The sequence below is a fragment of the Biomphalaria glabrata genome, chromosome 2 (assembly GCF_947242115.1).
Source record: "Biomphalaria glabrata chromosome 2, xgBioGlab47.1, whole genome shotgun sequence".
Taxonomy (NCBI): Eukaryota; Metazoa; Mollusca; class Gastropoda; family Planorbidae; genus Biomphalaria; species Biomphalaria glabrata.
In genome coordinates this window covers 46538524-46559556 of record NC_074712.1, presented here as the reverse complement: position 1 = coordinate 46559556, position 21033 = coordinate 46538524, and the positions used below count along the sequence as shown (strand labels likewise).

Below are 21033 nucleotides of genomic sequence, written 5' to 3'. Positions count from 1 at the left end.
GTCTACCAAGTAATGGTTCTCAAAACACCATTGTATGGCTCCTACACCTGGGTGCTCTATAGAAAGCATCTAAGGTTCTTCGAACACATCAATCAAACATATCTCCACTCAATAATGGGCACTGGTAGGACTACTTTAAATCCATGTTCTGCTGGAGGTGTGGACAGAATGGAAGTGCTACTTACCATAGCTCTGCACTTACTGTACAAAAACAAAAGACTTAGCAGAGTTTAAGTCTTTAATGAACATGCATGACTAGATTGACACATGGAAACGTGTAGGGCGTAAACAAAACATAACTTCAAGTCCTTGTGTGCAGTAATTTTACCTTTAGAAGCAGTGGTACTGTTAGTGCAAAACTTGAGATAGGTACAGATCTGGTCAGGAGACATTTTGGTCAAGAGATTTATCAAGACAGGAGTGTAGTCTTTAACATAATTATCACATTCTTGTTGAACTGTAGCTGGCAGAAGTGAACAGACCTTATCAAGGGCAGCCTCTATTTGTTGCTGAAAAGGAGAGAATAACTTCAAAATAATAATCAAGTTAACAAAATATATTCTGAACAAATTATTGGTTGTCTTTCCTCTTAACAACATTACAAAGCAAATAAGTACAATTAATGTTCCATACTGTTTCAATGACTTTAACAATGCTTAGAAAATAAAATGAAAAATTTGTAATTGACCTCTGATGCATTCTTCTGTATGAGTTCCTCCAACTTTTCCATGACAAACTCACAAAGAGGACATTCAGGACCACCCTTTAATCGCTGGAGTTCTGTGACAAAAAAATTGTCAAGTCAGAGGTTTATTACTTATGTATTCATCCATATAAATAAACAACTCATTCAATGTATCAAAGGTGGATGTAGAAGACAGCCTGACATTTTGTAGCTGACAGGCTTTTTACTCTTAACATAAATAAAACATTTATAATAGGCCTACTATTAAGAAATCTTAATATGTCAATTCAGATACAATATGTTCATGATAATAATGACATAATTTAATAACGTTTTGCCTTAATGGTATCCTGAATAAAAACGTTATGTAGATAAAGCTAAACAAGAAAGTAACCAGTAAGTATGTATTGTAAGATTTTTCATTTTTTTGAGGTGCACATGTTCAGGAGAGTAATAGAAACAAAAGAGCTCTAGTTTGGAGCCAAAATTCTTCAGAGTTCTTTAGTCCAGTTGGACACTAAATCGAGCAACTTTTTGTCCTTTTTTTTTTTTTTTTTTACCTTTATTAGGAGTGGTGCTGTTAGTGCAAAACTTGAGATAGCTACAGATCTGATCAGGTGACATTTTGGTCAAGAGGTTTATCAAGATGGGAGTGTAGGCTACAACATAACTGTCACATTGTTGTTTGATTGTAGCTGGCAGAAGTGAACAGACTTTTTCAAGGGCAGCCTCTATTTGTTGCTGAAAAGGAGGAAAATACAATGTTAATCTACATATAGTACAAAACACCACTAGCAATCTCTTTTATTAACTCTTGTATATATATTGATCAATAAATGGTGAAATAATGGGGACATGCAAATCATCAAATTAACAAAAAGAGAAGAGACGCAATAGAATGAAAAAGACATTATTTCTCATCACATTTTTTTTCTTAAAACTATCTCTTACTTCTTACAATTCCCATCTATTTATGCACCTTTTTTACCAATTAATAGTAGTAGTACCAAACCCCACTAGCAATCCCCTTTATACATTTGTGTAAATATATTGATTAATAAACAAATGAAACAATCTTCTTTTCTATCTCTACTTTATTAAATGGAACACAGTGATAAATGAACTGTGAGATGTCTTCTTACCTCTGAAGCATTTTTCTGTACAAGTGTCTCCAACTTCTGCATGATAAACTCACAGAGCGGACATTCAGGACCACCTTTTAACTCTTGAGCTCCTGGGAGTATGAAATATTTCATTGAGGGGATTTATTAAGCAGTTCAACAGTTTTAAATTTTCTGATGAGAATGAAAATCAATGTCACAGTGACAAGAAAAACTTAGAATGTGTCCTAAGACATATGAACTAGCAACAATGCACACAAACTCAGTGCTTACATAAATGTAATGTACACTAAAGGCATGTTTTAAAAAATGGCACATGAATAAAAAAGCACCTATAACACAAGATAAAACACTAACACTTTGAACACAGGACTGACGTTAAATATAATTTATCGAAGTGTTTTGCTGGAATCAAAATGCTTAAGATAAAAAGGGGAAAAATATTGTAACATAATAAAGTTCCATTGAAAACAAATAGATTCAAGGCTCTTCTTTTGAAAGATAGTTAAGATTTATGTAGACTCATTAGGTACATAAATTCAAAACCTTTTGGCCATATATTAAAAAAAACTTTTTGAGAACAGACAAAGAATGTCTGATTAATCAGATGAAATATATTAATTCAAATGCTTTGTCAGAGTGTAAATAGTGACATAAGAAATTGTAATATTAAAAATACAGTGGAGTCAGATTAATTTAAGAGGTATGGATTAGTGGAAGCATTTGAATTATCATGATTCAATTTACACTTTGAAATGGAAAATAATTAATTGAATAAGAATGATGTTCTACAAAACTACTCCCCTTGTTAATAGTGAACAGAAGTAAGGGTATTTTGTATTTTATGTTTGAGATTTTTGTGTGACATAGTTTTTTGCAGAAATATTTTTTTTTCTCTGGATGCAATAGCTTTCTTTGATAGCTATGAGCTCACAGAATATAAAACTGGATCAAATTGAAAAGTCAGATAATATGATAAAGGCCAATAAAATACAAATGATTTAAGTGTTTCTTATAAACGTATGCTCTGTTTACCCTTATAAGAGACAGAACTGTTTGTACAAAACTTGAGATAGCTACAGATCTGATCAGGTGACATTTTGGTCAAAAGGTTTATCAAGATGGGAGTGTAGGCTACAACATAACTGTCACACTCTTGCTTGATTGTAGCTGGCAGAAGTGAACAGACTTTTTCAAGGGCAGCTTCTATTTGTTGCTGCAAAGGAGAAAAATACAATGTTAATCTACATACTTGTTGTACCAAACACCACTAGCTATTCCATTTTTTAATTTGTGTAAATATATTGATTAATAAACAAAATGAAACAATCTTCTTTTCTATTTCTACTTTATTAAATGGAACACACTAAGTGATAAATTAACTGTGAGATGTCTTCTTACCTCTGAAGCATTTTTCTGTACAAGTGTCTCCAACTTCTGCATGATAAACTCACAGAGAGGACATTCAGGACCACCTTTTAACTCTTGAGCTCCTGGGAGTAAGAAATATTTCAGAGGATTTATCAAGAAGTTTGACAATTTCTAGTTTTATGACAAGAATGGCAATCATCGTCACAGTGACAGAAAAACTTAGAATGTGTCCTAAGACATATGAACTAGCAACAATGCACACAAACTCTGTGCTTACATAAATGTAATGTACGCTAAAGGCATGTTTTAAACTACTGCACATGACAAACAAAGCACGTAGTACACAAGATAAACAAAATACTGGAGGCATGGTGGCTGAGTGGTAAAGCACTTGGCTTCTGAACCGGGCTTCCAGGTTCAAATCCTGGTAAAGACTGGGATTTTTACTTCCAGGATCTTCAGGGCGCCTCTGAGTCCACCAAGCTCTAATAGATACCTGATATTAGTTGGAGAAAAGTGAAGGCGGTTGGTCATTGTGCTGGCCACATGACGCCTTCGTTATCCATGGGCCATAGAAACAGATTACCTTTACATCATCTGCCCCATAGATCAATTGGTCTGAAGGGGGAACTTTACCTTTTTTTTTAAAAAAACACTAGCACTTTGAAAAAAGGATTGACATTACGTATACAGTTCAAGAGTGTTTTACATGAATAAAAATGCTTAAGAAGACAAAATATTGTAACATAATAAAGTTCTATTGAAAACAAATAGATTCCAGGTTCTTTTTTGTAAAATAGTAAAGTCTGAGATTTATGTAGACTCATTAGGTACAGTAATTTAAAACCTTTTGAGACCAGAACAAGAATGAAAAAATTGATCAGAAGAAATATATTAATTCTAAAGCATTGTTAGAGTGTAAATAGTGATGAAAGAAATTGTAATATTAAAAATACGGTGGAGTCAGATTAATTTAAAGAGGTATGGATTAGTGGAAGCATCTGAATTATCAGAATTCCATTTACACTTTGAAATGGAAAATAAATAATTGAATAAGAATGATGTGACAGTTTTTGCAGAAATATTTTTTTTTCTCTGGATGCAATAGCTTTCTTTGATAGCTATGAGCTCACAGAATATAAAACTGGATCAAATTGAAAAGTCAGATAATATGATAAAGGCCAATAAAATACAAATGACTTAAGTGTTTCTTATAAACATATGCTCTGTTTACCCTTATAAGAGATAGAACTGTTTGTACAAAACTTGAGATAGCTACAGATCTGATCAGGTGACATTTTAGTCAAAAGGTTTATCAAGATGGGAGTGTAGGCTACAACATAACTGTCACATTGTTGTTTGATTGTAGCTGGCAGAAGTGAACAGACTTTTTCAAGGGCAGCCTCTATTTGTGCCTGAAGAAAAAAATCAACAAAATATTTAGCTCCATTAAGATCAGGAAATAATTTAAGAATAATTTTCTACTAATTAATATTAAGTTAAAAGTTTCCAAATCTGTAAATTTTCTTTTTAAACATATACAGAGTTAAAATAAGATGGCTGGGTCATGAACTTTTCAAATTCACTGACCTAGGACAATTTTATTTTATCTAAGACATCTAGGTTGGTCTAAAACTAGGACCATATCATTGTCAATTTAAAGGAAAAGAAAAAAGGGATAGATTTGTATGAATACAATGAACTAGAAAGTAGCAAAGATTGTTTCTTACCTCTGAAGCATTTTGCTGAATAAGTGTCTCCAGTTTTTGCATGATAAACTCACAGAGAGGACATTCAGGACCACCTTTTAACTCTTGAGCTCCTGGGAGAAAGAATATTTTGGTTAATACATTTATTTTGTGGTAAAAAAAACAAAACAAAAAAAAGATCTATGAAAGAAGGAAAATTAGTAGCTTGAAAGGATTTAATCTGAAACATTAGGAAAATAATTAAAAACTCAGATGGCTTATCAAACTAAAATAACTAACAACTTAGCAATAACTTGCCCATAGGGTTCAGTATCAGGCAAATGTTAGAGAAATAGAGAATAGACAACTGAAAGGACAGCCACAAGCAGGAAGAAGTGCATCAATGTTTCCCCCCATTCACTCTTAAAGGGGGGAAGTGGGAGTTGAGATATATTGCAAGATTTAGATTTTACCAAACAAAAATAAAGAAACACTGTTAACATTTCTGGCTGTGATAAAGTATCAGAACTATCTGTATCAGCCTATCACATCGCATACATTTTCAGCCTTACAGCTACTTAGATTATGTTTCATAAGGAACCATACAAATATAGCCCATTTAACAATGATGATAGGCTCACTACAGAAGACTAATTTTTCTGTTTGAATGTGAGTCCTGAATTTGTACAGAAAAAAATTGTGATAGTTCAAAGGCCTTTATAACATTTCATTAGAAATATAAGAAAATGACCCTTGATAAAGATGAAATTAAAGTAACTCTACAAAATCTCATATGCTGGCCAATGGAGAAAGAGAATGAGTATACATCCATATACAGTGACGGGTCAAAGATTCACTCTAGGAAGAGAAGAAATGAATTAAAACTCTGCTGCCGAGACATTAGATCAGTGTTTCTCAAACTGTGTGCCGTGGCACACTCGAAGATTTGCAGGTGTGCCATGGGAGTTTTCAAAACACCACAAGTGCAGCATTACACAGGTCTGCCTACTATTAAATTTGTATTTTACCTTGCGATGACATCTCCTCTCACAACGACCAGTAATAGTAGTGGATCGCTCCATTATGACGGAAAGGGGTGTTAGCTATTCAGGTTATGGAATTGTCCACTATACATATATTATTATAATGGCTAAAAGTTGGCCGCCTTAGCAGACGCACAGCAGTTCTTGAATTGGTAACGATAATAATAAGCGATGTGTTTCAAGTAAATTTTTTAGGTGTATGCTAATAATAACAAGTTATCACTAAGCGTTATTCATTGCTATCCATGGAAAAATAAGTTAGCAAGAATGGAACTGCGAGAGGGTTAAATGAAAAGTAAGAACCAAACGAAGCTACAAAGAAGATTACATCGGATATGGTTTCATATCTTCGTTATAAGGTTGCTCAGTTATTAGCAAAACGCAAGAAAGCACACACTGAGGCTGAATCGGTCATTGCACCAACTTTAGCAATAGTTGTTGAAACTATCTTTGAACCCGATGCCGCCGAAAAAGTTAAAAAAGTTCCTTTGTCAAATGATACTATTTCGTGCAGAATTGAAGACTAATCGTCAGATTTACAAGATCAAATCTGCGAACACTTCGACGTGACTGACGATGAAGTGTCTCTGCTGTGGTGATGAATCCACTGACGTTAGCGGCAAAGCCCAGCTGCTAGCTGGTCAACGAATTCTTATTTTGAAAAGACTTACCAACTACGACCAAAGGCGAAGATATTTTCAAAGTGGTGAACGAAAACATTTTGCTATTCAAACGACAGTGGAAAGACCGTCAGCGTTTGCACCGATGGCTGTCCTTCCATGCAGGGAAAAAGAAAGGGATTCGTCACTCTTGTGCGTCAAGAAAATCCAAATGTATTAGTTGTTCACTGCATGATCCACAAAGAAGCTCTTGCCTTCAAATCTTTACCGAAAGATTTGATGTCTGCTCTGGATCGAGTGATTGAAGTTGTACACTTCATCAAATCTCGACAGCTCGCATCCCGACCTTTCTCAGAGTTTTGTGAAGCAATGGACTCAGACTATAAATGTCTCCTGTATCACACCAATGTTCGTTGGCTCTCCAGGGGAAAAGTGTTAAAGCGTGTCGTCCAACTCAAGGCTGAGCTGATTTCATTCTTGGAGGCTGAAAAAAAAGACTTTTTATTCTCTGTTTATGACGAGATCTGGTGGGTTAAGGTGACATTTCTCTCTGATTTATTTCACAAATTAAATTCATTGAATTTAAGTCTTCAAGGACCATCGGAAACCATCATCACTGTATCCTCAAAACTGAAGTCATCTGATGAAAAATTGTCGTTGTGGCAAAGTAAGATCTCGAAAGGAGTCCTGCGTTCCTACTTACAATGAATGTGCTTCAACTAAAGAAATCACCCCCAAAATTCTGGACACTTTGACACACTTGCAGTCAGCATTGCAGCATTACTTCCCAACAGTTGGAAGTAATGAGTATGGATGGGTCAGCTATCCATTTGGAAACAATGAAGCTACAAATCTGACAACTGAAGAAGCAGAGCAGCTCATTGATTTAAAAAACGATGCAGTTCTTAAGTCAAGTTTTGCTGAGAAAAGCCTGGATGTGTTTTGGATTTCAATCAACAAGTTATATTCTGCAATCAGTTTAAAAGCAATCAAAATAATTCTTCAAATTGCATCGTCATGGTTTTTGTGAGTTTGGATTTTCAGCACTGACTGAAATCAAGTCTAAGAAAAGAGAGAGACTTCTTACAATAGACGATGAAATGCGAGTTTGTTTGTCGGCTCTGGAGCCTCGATTAGATCGAATTGGCTCTCAAAAACAGGCACACCCTTACATTAAATGTAATACTTAAAAACGGGTAAATCTTTTTTTTTTCTTTTTAAAATAACTGTTGCTCCTTGTGGTGTGCCGTGAAATTTTTGTAGTGTTTTTACTGTGCCGCCAGACAAAAAGTTTGAGAAACACTGCATTAGATCTTCATTTTTTTCTTTAAGAAACAAGAAACTGTATCCTTGTATGCCCCCAAAAAATATTACTTCAAGTACTGCATTCAGTACATCATATTTCTGCAGAGGTATGTCTAGTTTAAGTTAAGAAATGCTTGCCTATATTAATATTAACCTTTCATCGATGTTTAATCCTCTTAAGACGGAGCATTTATTTTAGCATGTCATGTGCCAAAAAGATGGAGCACTATTTCAAGCCTTAACACTTCTCTTACAAAAAAATTCCAAACAAATAAACTAATTACTTTACATACACAAAACTATATATATTATTGAAGAGAAATAAATGAACTAATTTAATCTTATGAATTTATCTGAAATATTAACATTTACTAAAATAAGCCAAGCTAATTTGCATAATTTATGGGCATAAAATTCCAAAAAAGTTTTTTCAAAACAGAACAAAATTATAAAGCTAAGAGTTTTTTAAGAAGTTTTAGGCTTGAATAAGCCCTAATACATGTGTTTAGGGAAACAAGGCACATTGAGACCCTTCAGACACTTCTATCACATTATTTTCCTACTTTCTCTCCCCCCCCCAGTTACCATGGAAACAAACACCTTCATTATTGTCACAGTGACAGCCACCCATCTATGACCTAAGGATCATTTTTTGAGCTGTTTGTTGGTCAGAAAGTTGGCATCATATTTATTAGTCTCCCTGACAAATGTTTGAACTAAATTGATAGTAAAAAAAAAGAGCATAAAACAGTCTATTGGGTGCTAATCCCTTGGTTCTCAAATGGGTCTTCTCTATCCAGCTACGCACCCTTACCTCTAAACCATGTTACCAAGAATAGACATCGTCAACACATACTAAATCTAGATCCACTATTAGTGTAAACTTAGATCTAAAGCTTTCCTCAATACTGCTCTTATTTTTATTAGGGCTATCATAGTTTAAATAAAATCAGAGTCAGTGAGTTAGCTTTCATCAATGTAGAGGGGTGGATACTTGTTGAGGCCACACCGGCCACCCCGATATCCACGTGACTTTCCCACCCTAGATGGCGTCTTGTGTCCGCGCGTAAATAGGCAAAACAATGTGGACACTGCCCACTCTACCGGCATCTCTGTCACTGTAGTGACTGTTCGCTACTGGACCTACTTTGTCTCCACTCCCTTTTTGTGCCATGTTCTCTACACCATGTGTTTATGTATGGCTGCAGGTAAATACATTTTACTTTCTTATATTAGATTGTAATTTTATGTAGAAATTTACATAGAATATGGCTACCCCGGTTTTGGTCCATGTTGTTGGACTATCCTTATTTTAGAAGCCAGCATGTAAATGTATTTTTATAACCAGTGTGTAGATACTGGTTTTAAGAATTAGTGTATAGTAGACTTGTTCTATGTAGGCCTCATTGTTTTCTGAGTTTTTTGTATGGAAAGGAAACGAGCAAAACTATTCAAACAATGTACGTGTTTGTTTTATGGAGAATAACTAATGGATTTATTTTTAGACAACTATGTTGTCATTTATTTTGATAATGTTTTTAGAGTTCCATATCTCTCTTGTGTTTCTATAAGAGATGATTGGTTTACACCAGTGATGCCCAACCTTATTTGGTCTGCGGGCCATTTTAATTTTCGGCATTCGTGTCGCGGGCCATATCACCAAAAAGAAAAAAAAAATGTAATATACAATGAGCTATTTTTAATAGATTTAGAAACGCTTCTGCAGGTAACATGGAGTAGAAGTTAATGGAAGTCATCACTTGAAATTTGTCAAACAGAGATGTCTGGCTTTGTAAGTCAATCAGTTCCAGTTGCAGATCCGTCGGAGCACTTGACACATCGGCAGATGGATTTTCAAAAAGACGGATTTCATTTTTTAAATTCTGAAAATCCACAACTCTTTCACTTAAATAATCCATCAAGAGCCTCAGAAGTTGGATCATTCTTTCGTTAGGGAAATACATATTTAGCTGCTTATCATTTCGTAGAGTGGTACAGGTTGGAAAGTGGACAAGATGCACCCTTTCCGCCTGTTGAATGAAGAGTTGCAATTTTGTTTGGAAAGCGCTTATGTCTGCATACACATGCGAAATCAATTTGTCTTTCCCTTGTAGTTTGGTGTTGAGTTCATTTAGATGTGATGTAATGCCGCATAAAATAGCCAAATCCCACAACCATGAGGGGTCGTTCAGTTGTGGCACTTGTTTTCATTTATCGGTCATAAATATTTCAATTTCGTGTCTCAAATAAAAAAAAACGTTTTAACACCTTCCCTCGGCTTAACCAGCCCCCCCCCCCCCCCCCCCCCGCACTTAACTGTGAAATAGAACGTCTTCATATTCGGGCTCTATTTCTGTCAGAAAATCTTTGAAAGTTCTGTGATTCAACGCCTGTGATTTGATGAAATTTACAGTGTTGAGCACAATCATCATCACATGGTCTAGATTCAAAAACTTTCCACAGAGATTTTGTTGGTGAATGATGCAGTGAAGCCGCAGGGGTTCAGTTCCATTTGACTCAACAACTTTTTAAATAACTCTTTCTGTCATTCCCCTGTGACATCCAACCATATTTCTAGCCCCATCAGTAGTCACTCCAACTAATTTATTCCAAGGAAGAACAAGGTCCTCTATAATGGCTGACACTTCTTTGAACAGGTCTTCTCCAGTTGTAGTCCCATGCATGCTCCTCATAGCTTCTCACTCCTCTGTTATATCAAAATTGCTGTTTGTACCGCGAATAAATACCAAGAGTTGCGCGGTATCAGTTCTGTCAGTGGACTCATCAGCAGCAATAGAAAACATTTCGAATACTGCTGCTCTGTCTTTTAATTGTGAATGGAGATTTACCCCCATATCTTCCTCTCGCCTTGTAATTGTCATGCGAGAAAGGCTGACAGCTTCTACTGCATTCTTCTTTTCAGGACACATTTCTTCCATCACTGCTAGCAAGCACTTTTTTTACACATTTGCCATCGGAAAAAGGCTTTATAGATCTACTTAAGATGTGAGCAACTCTGTAGCTGGCCCTTATCGCAGACTCATTTTCTTGTCTCTTTTTGTTAAATATTCTTGTCAATCCCCCAATCTCTAGTCGTAACTTGGCAATCTTGTCTTCGGGGCTCAAACCAAGAATGTCACCATATGTGTTTATGTGTTTGGCTTCATAATGCCTTTTAATGTTATGTTCTTTAAAAACAGCCACACTTTCTTTACAAATCAAACATGTTGGCACACTATCCTATTCCACCAAAAAGTAAAGATCTGTCCACATTTCTTGAAAGTTTCTACATTCTGAGTCCACTTTTCGTTTCTCTCCCATTTCATTCAATCACAAACGTGAAACACTGCGGTACCAATTACTTTGATATCAAAAGAATACCACCCAAAACGATGCATTAATGTTCTGTGTTGCACACACAAGGTGTCAAGGACACGGCTAGCTCAAGACAGTAGCGCAATTTTTTAATAATTAAGAATAGCTGTCTCGTTTTATCGTCATTTAAAAAAAAAACAACACTTGTGTTCTTACAAGTAAAAAAAATATTTACTACGAATATTAGAATACCAACCTAAAGACGGAATTCATCAAAGAATGAGTGAGAATCTTAACTGAATGAAAATATTTTTTCAACATTCTATGTTTTTATTTTTTTTTAAATTTTTACATTTTGTTCCAATGCTTTGGCGGGCCGGATAGAACCACGTCGAGGGCCGGATCTGGCCCGCGGGCCGTAGTTTGGGCATCGCTGGTTTACACTATAAGATTTTCTTTTTGCTTTTTTGTTAGATCTAGTATTTAGACTTCGATGTTGTGTGTACAACTTGGCCTAACCATTTAGGCTTATTAATTATGTTTAGTTTACGCTCATGTGTAATTATGTTTTATGTTTGCCTTTGGCAGGTCTTTAGTGTATAATAAAGAGATTGAAATCGGCCTACGAGTTGCCTTCGTCATTTTATTTAGTTCTTCTGTGCCAAATCCACCACATCAATATCAACAGCTGACATGTTAAAATTTTCACCTCTCACTAGCTAACTTCAAAAAATCAATAAAAAAACATTATCCAGTTAAAACAGCGAAGGAAGCCGCCATTACAGTCTACTAATGTGTCAAAATAGTAAGAACTAATCTGATTGGCTGATACAAACACTGGCTAGCCAATCCTATGGTTGGAAACATCGCAGCCAATAGATCAGTCGGCTCGTCTTTTTCGCCAAATAGCCTTGGGCCGATATATCGGCCACATCATCTTAAGGAGGTTAAACTTATACAAGTAAAATACAAAACTACAATGATTCTATAATGATATGAATTCTTAAATGACCTTTTATTAACTTTACTTTTATTGTACCTGCATTACTTGAGGTACTGTTTGTACAAAACTTGAGATAGCTACAGATCTGATCAGGTGACATTTTGGTCAAAAGGTTTATCAAGATGGGAGTGTAGGCTACAACATAACTGTCACATTGTTGTTTGACTGTAGCTGGCAGAAATGAACAGACCTTATCTAGGGCAGCTTCTATTTGTCCCTGAGGAGAAGAAAATTACAGATACTGGAATCCCAAGTACTTAAAGATTAAGTCAACACACATTGGAATTTTATAAAATAATAAAGCTTTGATTAAAAGACAATTTTATTTTACTCTAAAATATATTTGGGATGAAATTTAAAAATTTAATATTGAGACTTAGTTTTACCTCTGATGCATTTTTCTGTAAAAGTAACTCCAGCTGTTGCATGATAAACTCACAAAGCGGACACTCTGGACCACCTTTAATTGGTTTAGTTGCTGTGAAAATAAAGTGAATCTGTACTTTATTGTATACAGAGGGATTGCCAGTATTGTGCCCCAACAGGTCAAGGATAGATAAGGGCTACAAGCTTCAGCAAGTATGGCAGAAATAGAACAAAAAACAAAATAAAATAAACTAGGATAGTCTGCCAAATGATAAATTTAGATTATTACAAAAAAAAAAAACAATCCAACCTTGAGGTGGAGCTGTACAAGCTTTAATCAATGCACAAACTTGCTCTGGAGGGAAGTGAGACAAGAGGGACACTAATGTTGGACTGTAGCTGGAGACAAAGTTGACACAATCTTTTCTAACAGTTGCTGGTAGGACACTGCAGACAACATCTAAGGCTGATTCTATTTCTTTCTGTAAGTTCAATCAAGAAAAAAGAATTACTTAATATTGTTTTGAAGCTCCTGTTATCACTATATCATAAGGAGTTATTTCTCTTTGCTAGAAGTCAATATTTAGCTCTTGTGATGCGCCCTGTATAACTGATGATGAAAAGGATTTATTTCCCTTCTCAAAGTGCTGTGTTGTGTTGCTCTATTATATTTGATTTAGAAACAAAACATTACTACAACATTTCAATGTGAATAGAACAAAAACAAGGCAGAAAGAAGCAAGACAAAATGTGAATGATGGATGTCCACACAAAAAGTGTCTAATAAACTATAGACAGATCAACTTAGTAAATGTTTAATATTGCTCAACCTCAACAATAAGATGCATTTTAAAATGAAATTTCACAAATATAAATCAATATTTACTGTCACAAAGGATCAATTTTTTAGACATACAAGGAAAAAATGGACATACTGGTAGACCAAAGAAAAATGAAATGTAAACATTTGTTTGGTCCAGAAATGTGCCCATCAGTTCCATTTGTTTCTCTAAACTTTACCAAGTCAAATGTAATGCAATGTTTTACTTAACAACATACTTCTGATGCGTTTTTGGCCACAAAATGTTCCAGATATTTTAATGTCAGTTCACAGATAGCACATTCCACATCACCACTCTTAACAGATTCCTTCTTTACCTCAACTAAGAAAAAAAAGGCAAGCACACATTTATAATTGAATGCATTTACAAAAAATTGTATTCTACCGAGAGCCAAAAATCACAGGCCAAAATATTTACCTAAAGCTTGAGCTGTTGAATTGGTACACAACCCAAATTCATTACAAATCATCTGTGGAGATAATTCTTTCAATATCAAGTCCACTACATATGGAGTGTATAGAGCTATAATTTGATCACATTGGTCTTTCAGCATGGGAAGATAGTTACACACCTTATCCAATGCAGCCTCTATTTCAGCCTTAAAGAAAAAGAAAAACATTTTTACCGCATCATATTCTCATTGCACATGAAGCAATTAACCAATCTAGATCCAGGGGATTCAAAAAGTACTTACTTCTGATGAGTTCTTAGAGAGCATGTTATAGACAGCTTCAAAAACATAAATACAAACTCCACATAGTTCATTTTTCTTGACAGCCATGTCGCTCACATGAGCATGTTGTAATCTTGAAGCTGAATTAACAAGATGTTTGTAAAATATTAGCAAAGTTTAAATATTAGTACAAATCATAGTCAACATTTTGAAACATGCAAAGTCAATGTTCCAACAAATAAATTAAGCTACACAGGCATCAAAATAATTTTTAATGGTAAAAAAAATGGCAGCATCTAAGTAAGCAAAGAAAAGCTTAAAGTCTGTGGTTTTACAATGTGTGCAATTTGGAAACAAAAATTTATGTCTAACCTGACAACCATTTACACACACAAACTTTATACCACCACACATCCAGTTTCATGATATTTAATTTAAGTACAAGTGTCCTTAGTGCTGACCTGACTTGGTTTTGTTTACACAGAGATTTAGTTTTTCACATATTTGTTCCGGTGTGAGGTCTTGGACAATCAGGTCCACCACGTAAGGCAAGTACAAGCCAACAAAACTTTCACACTGATCCTTGATACTAGCAGGCAGGATATCACAGACTTTGTCCAGGGCTGCTATTACTTCCTCCTGGTTACATAGTTCAGTAAACAAAAATTACATTTACTAAAAAAAAAAAGCAGTAGATCTCTATGTGTGTGAGAGGCAAAATTTAAAATGAAAGTTTCTTTCAATGTAACTTGGGTAAAGTTTCTGAGAACAAAAAATGAGAAACAAAAAAAAAAAAGACTACAAATCAAACAGTGAAAACGAATTGTTATTTGTGCTGTTTTTTCCCAAATCAGGTGGTGGATTTTTATCTTTTACAGAAACCAAGTGGAGTCTTACGAAAGATTGTGTTTCAGAAATATAGACAGGGTTCAGTCTTAACCCTTAAGGTGCTGAGCTGTTTTGTTACAATTATGATGTTTAGAGGCTTAACTACTACACACATTTTATGGGTTAACTGGATTGAAGCTGGGTAAGATATTGTCTTGATTAAAGTAATCAAAGCTAAGAGAGATAGCTCATAAGGAATCAAATTTCAGGTGAGATATTCTTTTGTATTGAATTAAAATGTAAATCTACTGCAGAATAAAAAACAACCTTTGTAGCATTTTCTTCCAGCAAGTCATCCACAGCCTTGAACACATACAGACACAGAGGACAGAGTTCTCCTTTCTTGACAGATGGCACAGATACTGGTGGGGAGATAACTCTTCTCTTCCCTACATTGGTGACAATCAAGATAGTATAAAGGAAAAGCCTGTTTTACAATACAATTGTGCTAATGGTCTACAATAAATAGAAGCCAATGTCTTACCATCACAAAGATGCATCAGCTTGCAAACTGTTTTGGGATCCATTTTTTTTATCAGCATTCCCAGAATAATGGGAGTGTATTGTTGTATGATACTGTCACATTCAGGCTTTAGTGTTGTAGGTAAAACATGACAAACTTGAAGTAAAGCTGCTTGAATTTGAACCTGACACAAGTGAGAATTGAAAAAAACTAACTAGAAAGTTTGCTAACAAAAACCTAGAAACTATATAAGTAATGAATTAAATTTTTTTTCCAAGAAAGGCGAGCACTGATCAGTTAAAAATAACCTTAGACGGGTTCAGACTAACAGAGGCTTAAATGATATGAGCTCTACTGCCTATGGCTATGGCTTTATGTTCTTTTTGGGGTACACAAGATTAAGATAAGAAAGTCTGATGTTCATAAAGAATCAGCTTATGCTGTGAGCATTTCAATTATCTATTGATGTTACCTCAGTGCTGTTCTCAGCCAACATGGTATCCAGTTCTGACATAATAAACTCACACATCACGCAGGAACTGCCAGTCAGCTTTGTAGGTAGTGAGTTTTTGAAGACACCTGATAATTCAAAATTGTACATTGATTATCTGCATTTAAGGAAATTAGATATAGCTAAAAAACAAACAAACTTTTATACAAAAATCTTTTAACATATGATAACTATTATTTAATTTCATCATTGTATTTTAATAAAAATTAATTTTATCCCCTTAACAAAGAGACAGCCACTCTAAACTGAGTGGATAGAAAGAATTAGCATAGTGCTAAACCTATAAGCCTATTTCATTCAAAGGTGGGATGTGCCAGGAATGAATAGAAACTGGTCTTTGACTTTTTGAGATTCTGTATTAATTTTTCTTCAATACTGTCTCCTGTAAAAAATACCAAAAGCTTATATATTGGTAGGGGACAAGGTTTATAACATTTTGTCATAGAGAGAAATGGCTCAGTGTGGAACATTTAAATATAATGTTTCTATAATGTAATTATCTTTACAAACTATTTCAAGCCAACCATCAAAAGTTTAAACAGGTTAACAAATATTTTTAAAACTTCCTCCTAGACAATAACCACTAAGAGACTTACCTGAACAGAGACCCAGGGCTGTACATATTTGTTCAGGCTTGATTTTGTTTATCAACAGTTTGACAATGTCTGGTGCATAGGTTTGAACAAACTGTTCACATTCTGCCTTCAGGCTAGAAGGGAGGTAATCACAGACTTTTTCTAGAGCATATTCAATCTGAGCCTGCAATTGTACAGCAATCAAGTTCAGATAATTTCAAAAACATAAGATTTAACAAAAACTGTATAACTAACATTTCAACTACATAAACATTCTGAACAATTAACTTTTTAGTTACCGCTGTGCTGTTTTCTGCCAAGATGTTATTCAGCTGCTCAATAACAAACTCACAGATAGCACAAGATGGACCTCGGACTTTCTTTAGGACTGGCTGAGGGTTTGGTAAAGCTGCATGAAGATGAAGTAGTGGAAATTTTACTTTTAAGATAAAAAAGGGTTTAAACATATAGGGGAACATAAAGTTGAAGGACATTTAGGTCAACAAAAAAAAGACAAGAAATAGAAATATGCCATTTAATCATTTGAAATTAATATTAAACATTAATAATAATAACAATAATCTCACTGACATAACAATATGAACTTAACCTGAACATCCATACTATGCCTTAAAACAGCGCTGAATCTAAATCAATTCGACTAACCCAATATCTAGTCCTTACTTTTGACCCTAATCCTGGGTGTAAAACTTTTATACCAAAATTTAAAACCTCACAGACACAGCCATCTAAAAAAAAACTCCACTTAAAAATAAAAGCAAAAGAATACTGTTTTTAACAGGGCAACCAAATGCAACAAAGACAATCTGCAGTACTGAAATAAGAGTCAGGATGTATATTTCTATTGTTTAATAAGCTTTAGTAGAAAGAACAGCCCCCCAAAATTTCTTCACTGAAACACCATGATTTACAGTACTGAAATAAGAGTCAGGACGTATATGTCTATTGTTTAATAAACTTTAATAGATAGAAAGATAGAACAGCCACCCCAAAAAAATTCTTTCCTGAAACAGCATGACCTACAGAGCATTGGAAATGGATATAACTGAGACCCATTTCTGCAACACAACACAATTGAAGTAAGTGATTTAATTTGGATTTTAAAACTATAATTTAAGTCAGTCTTCCATAAAAATTGATCATCCTAAATGAACACTCTTTTTTTTATTAACATTTAGAAAATGTTAAATCATCTTAATTTATATTTTATTTAGAAGTGCTAGAAAAGATGTTATGTAAATATGTAATGTAAATAAACAAAGACATCAAAAAGTCAAACTTAGGTTATATAAAAAAAAACAACTATAATTTTTTAAATTTTAGACTGCATTTCAATATTAATATTTTTGGGATAAAAATCAACAATTGGTAGTGACACTGATTTCAAAGAAAAACATTTAAAAAATACAAATACATACAAAAACAAAGTCTTATTTTAATAAGTTTTCACAAAATATAAAATATTTTAGGAAGGAGTCTTTCTTTAAGAATAGCACATGGAATTTTCATATCTACTGTTCTATAAGATCAACAAAAAATAAACATTGGCTCAAAGTAGCAACTTACATGAACAGAGCTTAAGGTAAGTACAGATTAGGTCTGGTTCCAGTCTCTGTATCAACATCTGTATGATAAGTGGACCATATGTATTCACAAAGTCATTACATTCTTTAGTTAGAGTTTCAGGCATGAAGGAGCATACTTTTTCTAATGCCTCCTCAATCTGAGCCTAGAGAACAATTACAATCATCATGAGGAATCATAAAGAAAAAATTTACAACATATTTTACAGAGAAATGATTGTCTTAGGGAAATGGCTGTGTAAGGGAAATGACTGTGTAAGGGAAATGACTGTGTAAGGGAAATGGCTGTGTAAGGGAAATGACTGTGTAAGGGTGTAAGGGAAATGACTGTGTAAGGGAAATGACTGTGTAAGGGAAATGGCTGTGTAAGGGAAATGACTGTGTAAGGGAAATGGCTGTGCGAGTTAGTTAATCAGTAAAGAAAAAATAATAACAAATATAATTTAGAAAAAAAAAGGTTCATTGACTTCTAATTGCCATATCGTTAATGTTTAATAGTCATTGCTAGGTCAAATAAATCCTCACAGATTTATAGTAATTTATAAAAACTTAGGACTAGTAAAAAAATGTGACAACAAGTACCAATAATGTTTTTAGTATAAATATCAAAATGAGCAAATTGGAAAGGAAATTGAGTGAACGCTTTGATAATCTGAAAGCATAAAGTGTGAAAAACTAATAGAAATAAAGCAATCTCTATTTCAATTCAATATGAAATAAGATTTTCTATATTTTTCATTGATCAAATCTCAACCTTTATTTGTTCATATTATTTTGATAAAATTAAGAAATCGGGCTAGTCTCAGGAAATGTTAGTCCTTAACTTACTTCTGATTTGTTCTGAGCCAGTATATTGTCCAATTGAGTCATAATGAACTCACACAGCACACACTTTGGGTTACTGGAAGTTTTGACAAGTTGCTGCAGATCTTTCACTGTAGCTATAGGAAGGAAACATTTTTGTAAATATTTAAAATAAAAAAATATCAAAAACATTGATTATTCATCAACTTGTTATGAAACTTGTAATCTGAGTACTACAGTTGTAAACACTATTTTCACATAAAGACTTGTAAATTATAAAAATAACATGTTTATTCACCCGAACAAAATTTGATGGCTGTGCACAATTGTTGTGGCTGCACTTCCTGCAACAAGAGCTGCATGATGAGGGGACCATTGCTCTGGATAAACTGGTCACATTCTGATCTTAATTTGAAGGGCACATAAGTGCACACTTTATAAACAGCAGATTCTATTTCAGTCTGTGGACATAAATAGTTTGTGTAATGTAGTGATTAAACACTAACTTCAACTAGTCCAACATCATAAAGGGAAACTCTGATGGCTTTGACAATTTTTTTTATGTGTTTCAAACTAGAGATAAGGAATATGTTTTTCTTTTTATTTCATTTTCAATAACAACTTAGTAATTGATTGTTTTTCTAAGGTTTTCTGCACATACAAAACAGTCAGATTTTTAATGTTTACATTTTTGGACTCACAGCCTATTTAGTTTTTCAGCAGGGAGGTGTGGGTGTAAATGCTTTTTTCTCCTAGTTATAATGCTTTGAGCAGATGATTATGATTGTAGATGTAGACCTAGATCTCAGTAGTACCGTCTGGTATGATGGTATCTATTATATGCTTCGGCACCACATATCTATGAAAGATGTGTGTTACTAACATAGTTGCACTATAAAAAAGGATGCATTTATATAATGTTTATTTTTGCCCCCTTTAATTAAAATCTTCAGAAAAGTGTCTATCTTCATTTTTTTTTAAATATTTTATTGACTTACTGTTTAATAAAAAACATTCAGTAAAGTTTACAATCTTGTAAAAGAAATAGAAGTAGGTCTATGTGGTTAGATCAAGATCTTGTAAACAAAGAATAAAATAAGTGTTAAGAGTAGATCTACATGCTTGACTAACCATGTCAGTGTGTATCTTCTCGCCTGATCACTCAACATACAACAAAACTATCCATGGTCATCTTGTCATGACCGACTACACGTAGCCTTCTTAAGTTCTAGGCTAGCCTTACGCTGACCAGTTTGTTAGAATCAGTCTGACATACAATCTATTTACTTTTTTGGGACAGGGAGAGAATGAAAATGTTCCTTTTTTCTATAGTTAGTTATTCTAATGCTTTAAGATCTATATAACTGTACCAGTGGCTATCATATCTATGGACCAGGACGTCACTAAGCCTAACAGCCACTGTAAGAATGAAACAATACAATTGGTTAGATCTAGATTCACTTTCAGTATTGTTGAGGGAAGTGACGCATGCTCAACCTAAAAACAAAATCTCAAAGAACCCTGTTTTTTTTTGTTGTTTTTTTTATGTCTAGAACTTACTGTCCAATTCATTAAATATAAAAGTTTCTAAGCATTTAAATAAAAAATGGTACAATGCTTACTATTACAATTTTATATGCAGAATTTAAATATGTCAATAACTCAAATTTGAAAAACCATTGGAGTTTCCATTTAATTTTGTATATAAATAGTTTGTTCCTATAATTTGTATATAATTGTTTTGTTCATTAATGAATCAGCACAAACTTATACTAGAACAACATCATTAATTTTAAATATAAATGGTTTGTTCCCAAATTAATCCAAAAACATATTATAGTAGTGCAACATCAATAATTTTGTATATAAATGGCTTGTCACCTGTGTAGAGCTTTTGGCCAAAAAAGCATCCAGTTCTTGAGCTATGTATTCACATAGTGCACAGCTTTCTCCAGACACTTTCACTGTTTGAGCTCTTTTGGCTGCAACTACTGGATGATGAACTGACAACAAAAGAAAGCAATCTTCTTTCAATAGTACTACAGCTTATCAGTTTGTAATTATGTTAACATAACTAAGAAATGTAATGGAATGATGTCAAGCCTCCTTGAGATGTTGATGACCCATTTAAAGTGATGAAGAACTACAAGAATTTG

General features: G+C 34.0%; 1 protein-coding gene across 8 annotated transcripts in view; it reads right to left on the bottom strand.

Moving 5' to 3' along the window:
• LOC106054574 (uncharacterized) overlaps positions 1–21033 on the bottom strand; it is a 74611-nt gene that overhangs the window by 8056 nt on the left and 45522 nt on the right. For 5 of the 8 annotated variants that reach the window (XM_056020880.1, XM_056020882.1, XM_056020884.1 and 2 more), the window contains exons 30-53: positions 20759–20880; positions 19176–19338; positions 18902–19014; positions 18057–18219; positions 16769–16878; positions 16491–16653; positions 15856–15962; positions 15405–15567; positions 15188–15309; positions 14494–14671; positions 14054–14172; positions 13777–13957; positions 13577–13680; positions 12828–12999; positions 12538–12629; positions 12188–12368; positions 4908–4999; positions 4412–4592; positions 3208–3299; positions 2842–3022; positions 1828–1919; positions 1246–1426; positions 689–780; positions 329–509 (exon numbers count right to left, since the gene is read on the bottom strand). In XM_056020880.1, the coding sequence (XP_055876855.1) occupies positions 329–509; positions 689–780; positions 1246–1426; positions 1828–1919; positions 2842–3022; positions 3208–3299; positions 4412–4592; positions 4908–4999; positions 12188–12368; positions 12538–12629; positions 12828–12999; positions 13577–13680; positions 13777–13957; positions 14054–14172; positions 14494–14671; positions 15188–15309; positions 15405–15567; positions 15856–15962; positions 16491–16653; positions 16769–16878; positions 18057–18219; positions 18902–19014; positions 19176–19338; positions 20759–20880 (3345 nt within the window). The remainder of the gene's footprint in view (positions 1–328; positions 510–688; positions 781–1245; positions 1427–1827; positions 1920–2841; positions 3023–3207; positions 3300–4411; positions 4593–4907; positions 5000–12187; positions 12369–12537; positions 12630–12827; positions 13000–13576; positions 13681–13776; positions 13958–14053; positions 14173–14493; positions 14672–15187; positions 15310–15404; positions 15568–15855; positions 15963–16490; positions 16654–16768; positions 16879–18056; positions 18220–18901; positions 19015–19175; positions 19339–20758; positions 20881–21033) is intronic. The other 3 variants (XM_056020885.1, XM_056020887.1, XM_056020886.1) reach the window with 3 other exon arrangements.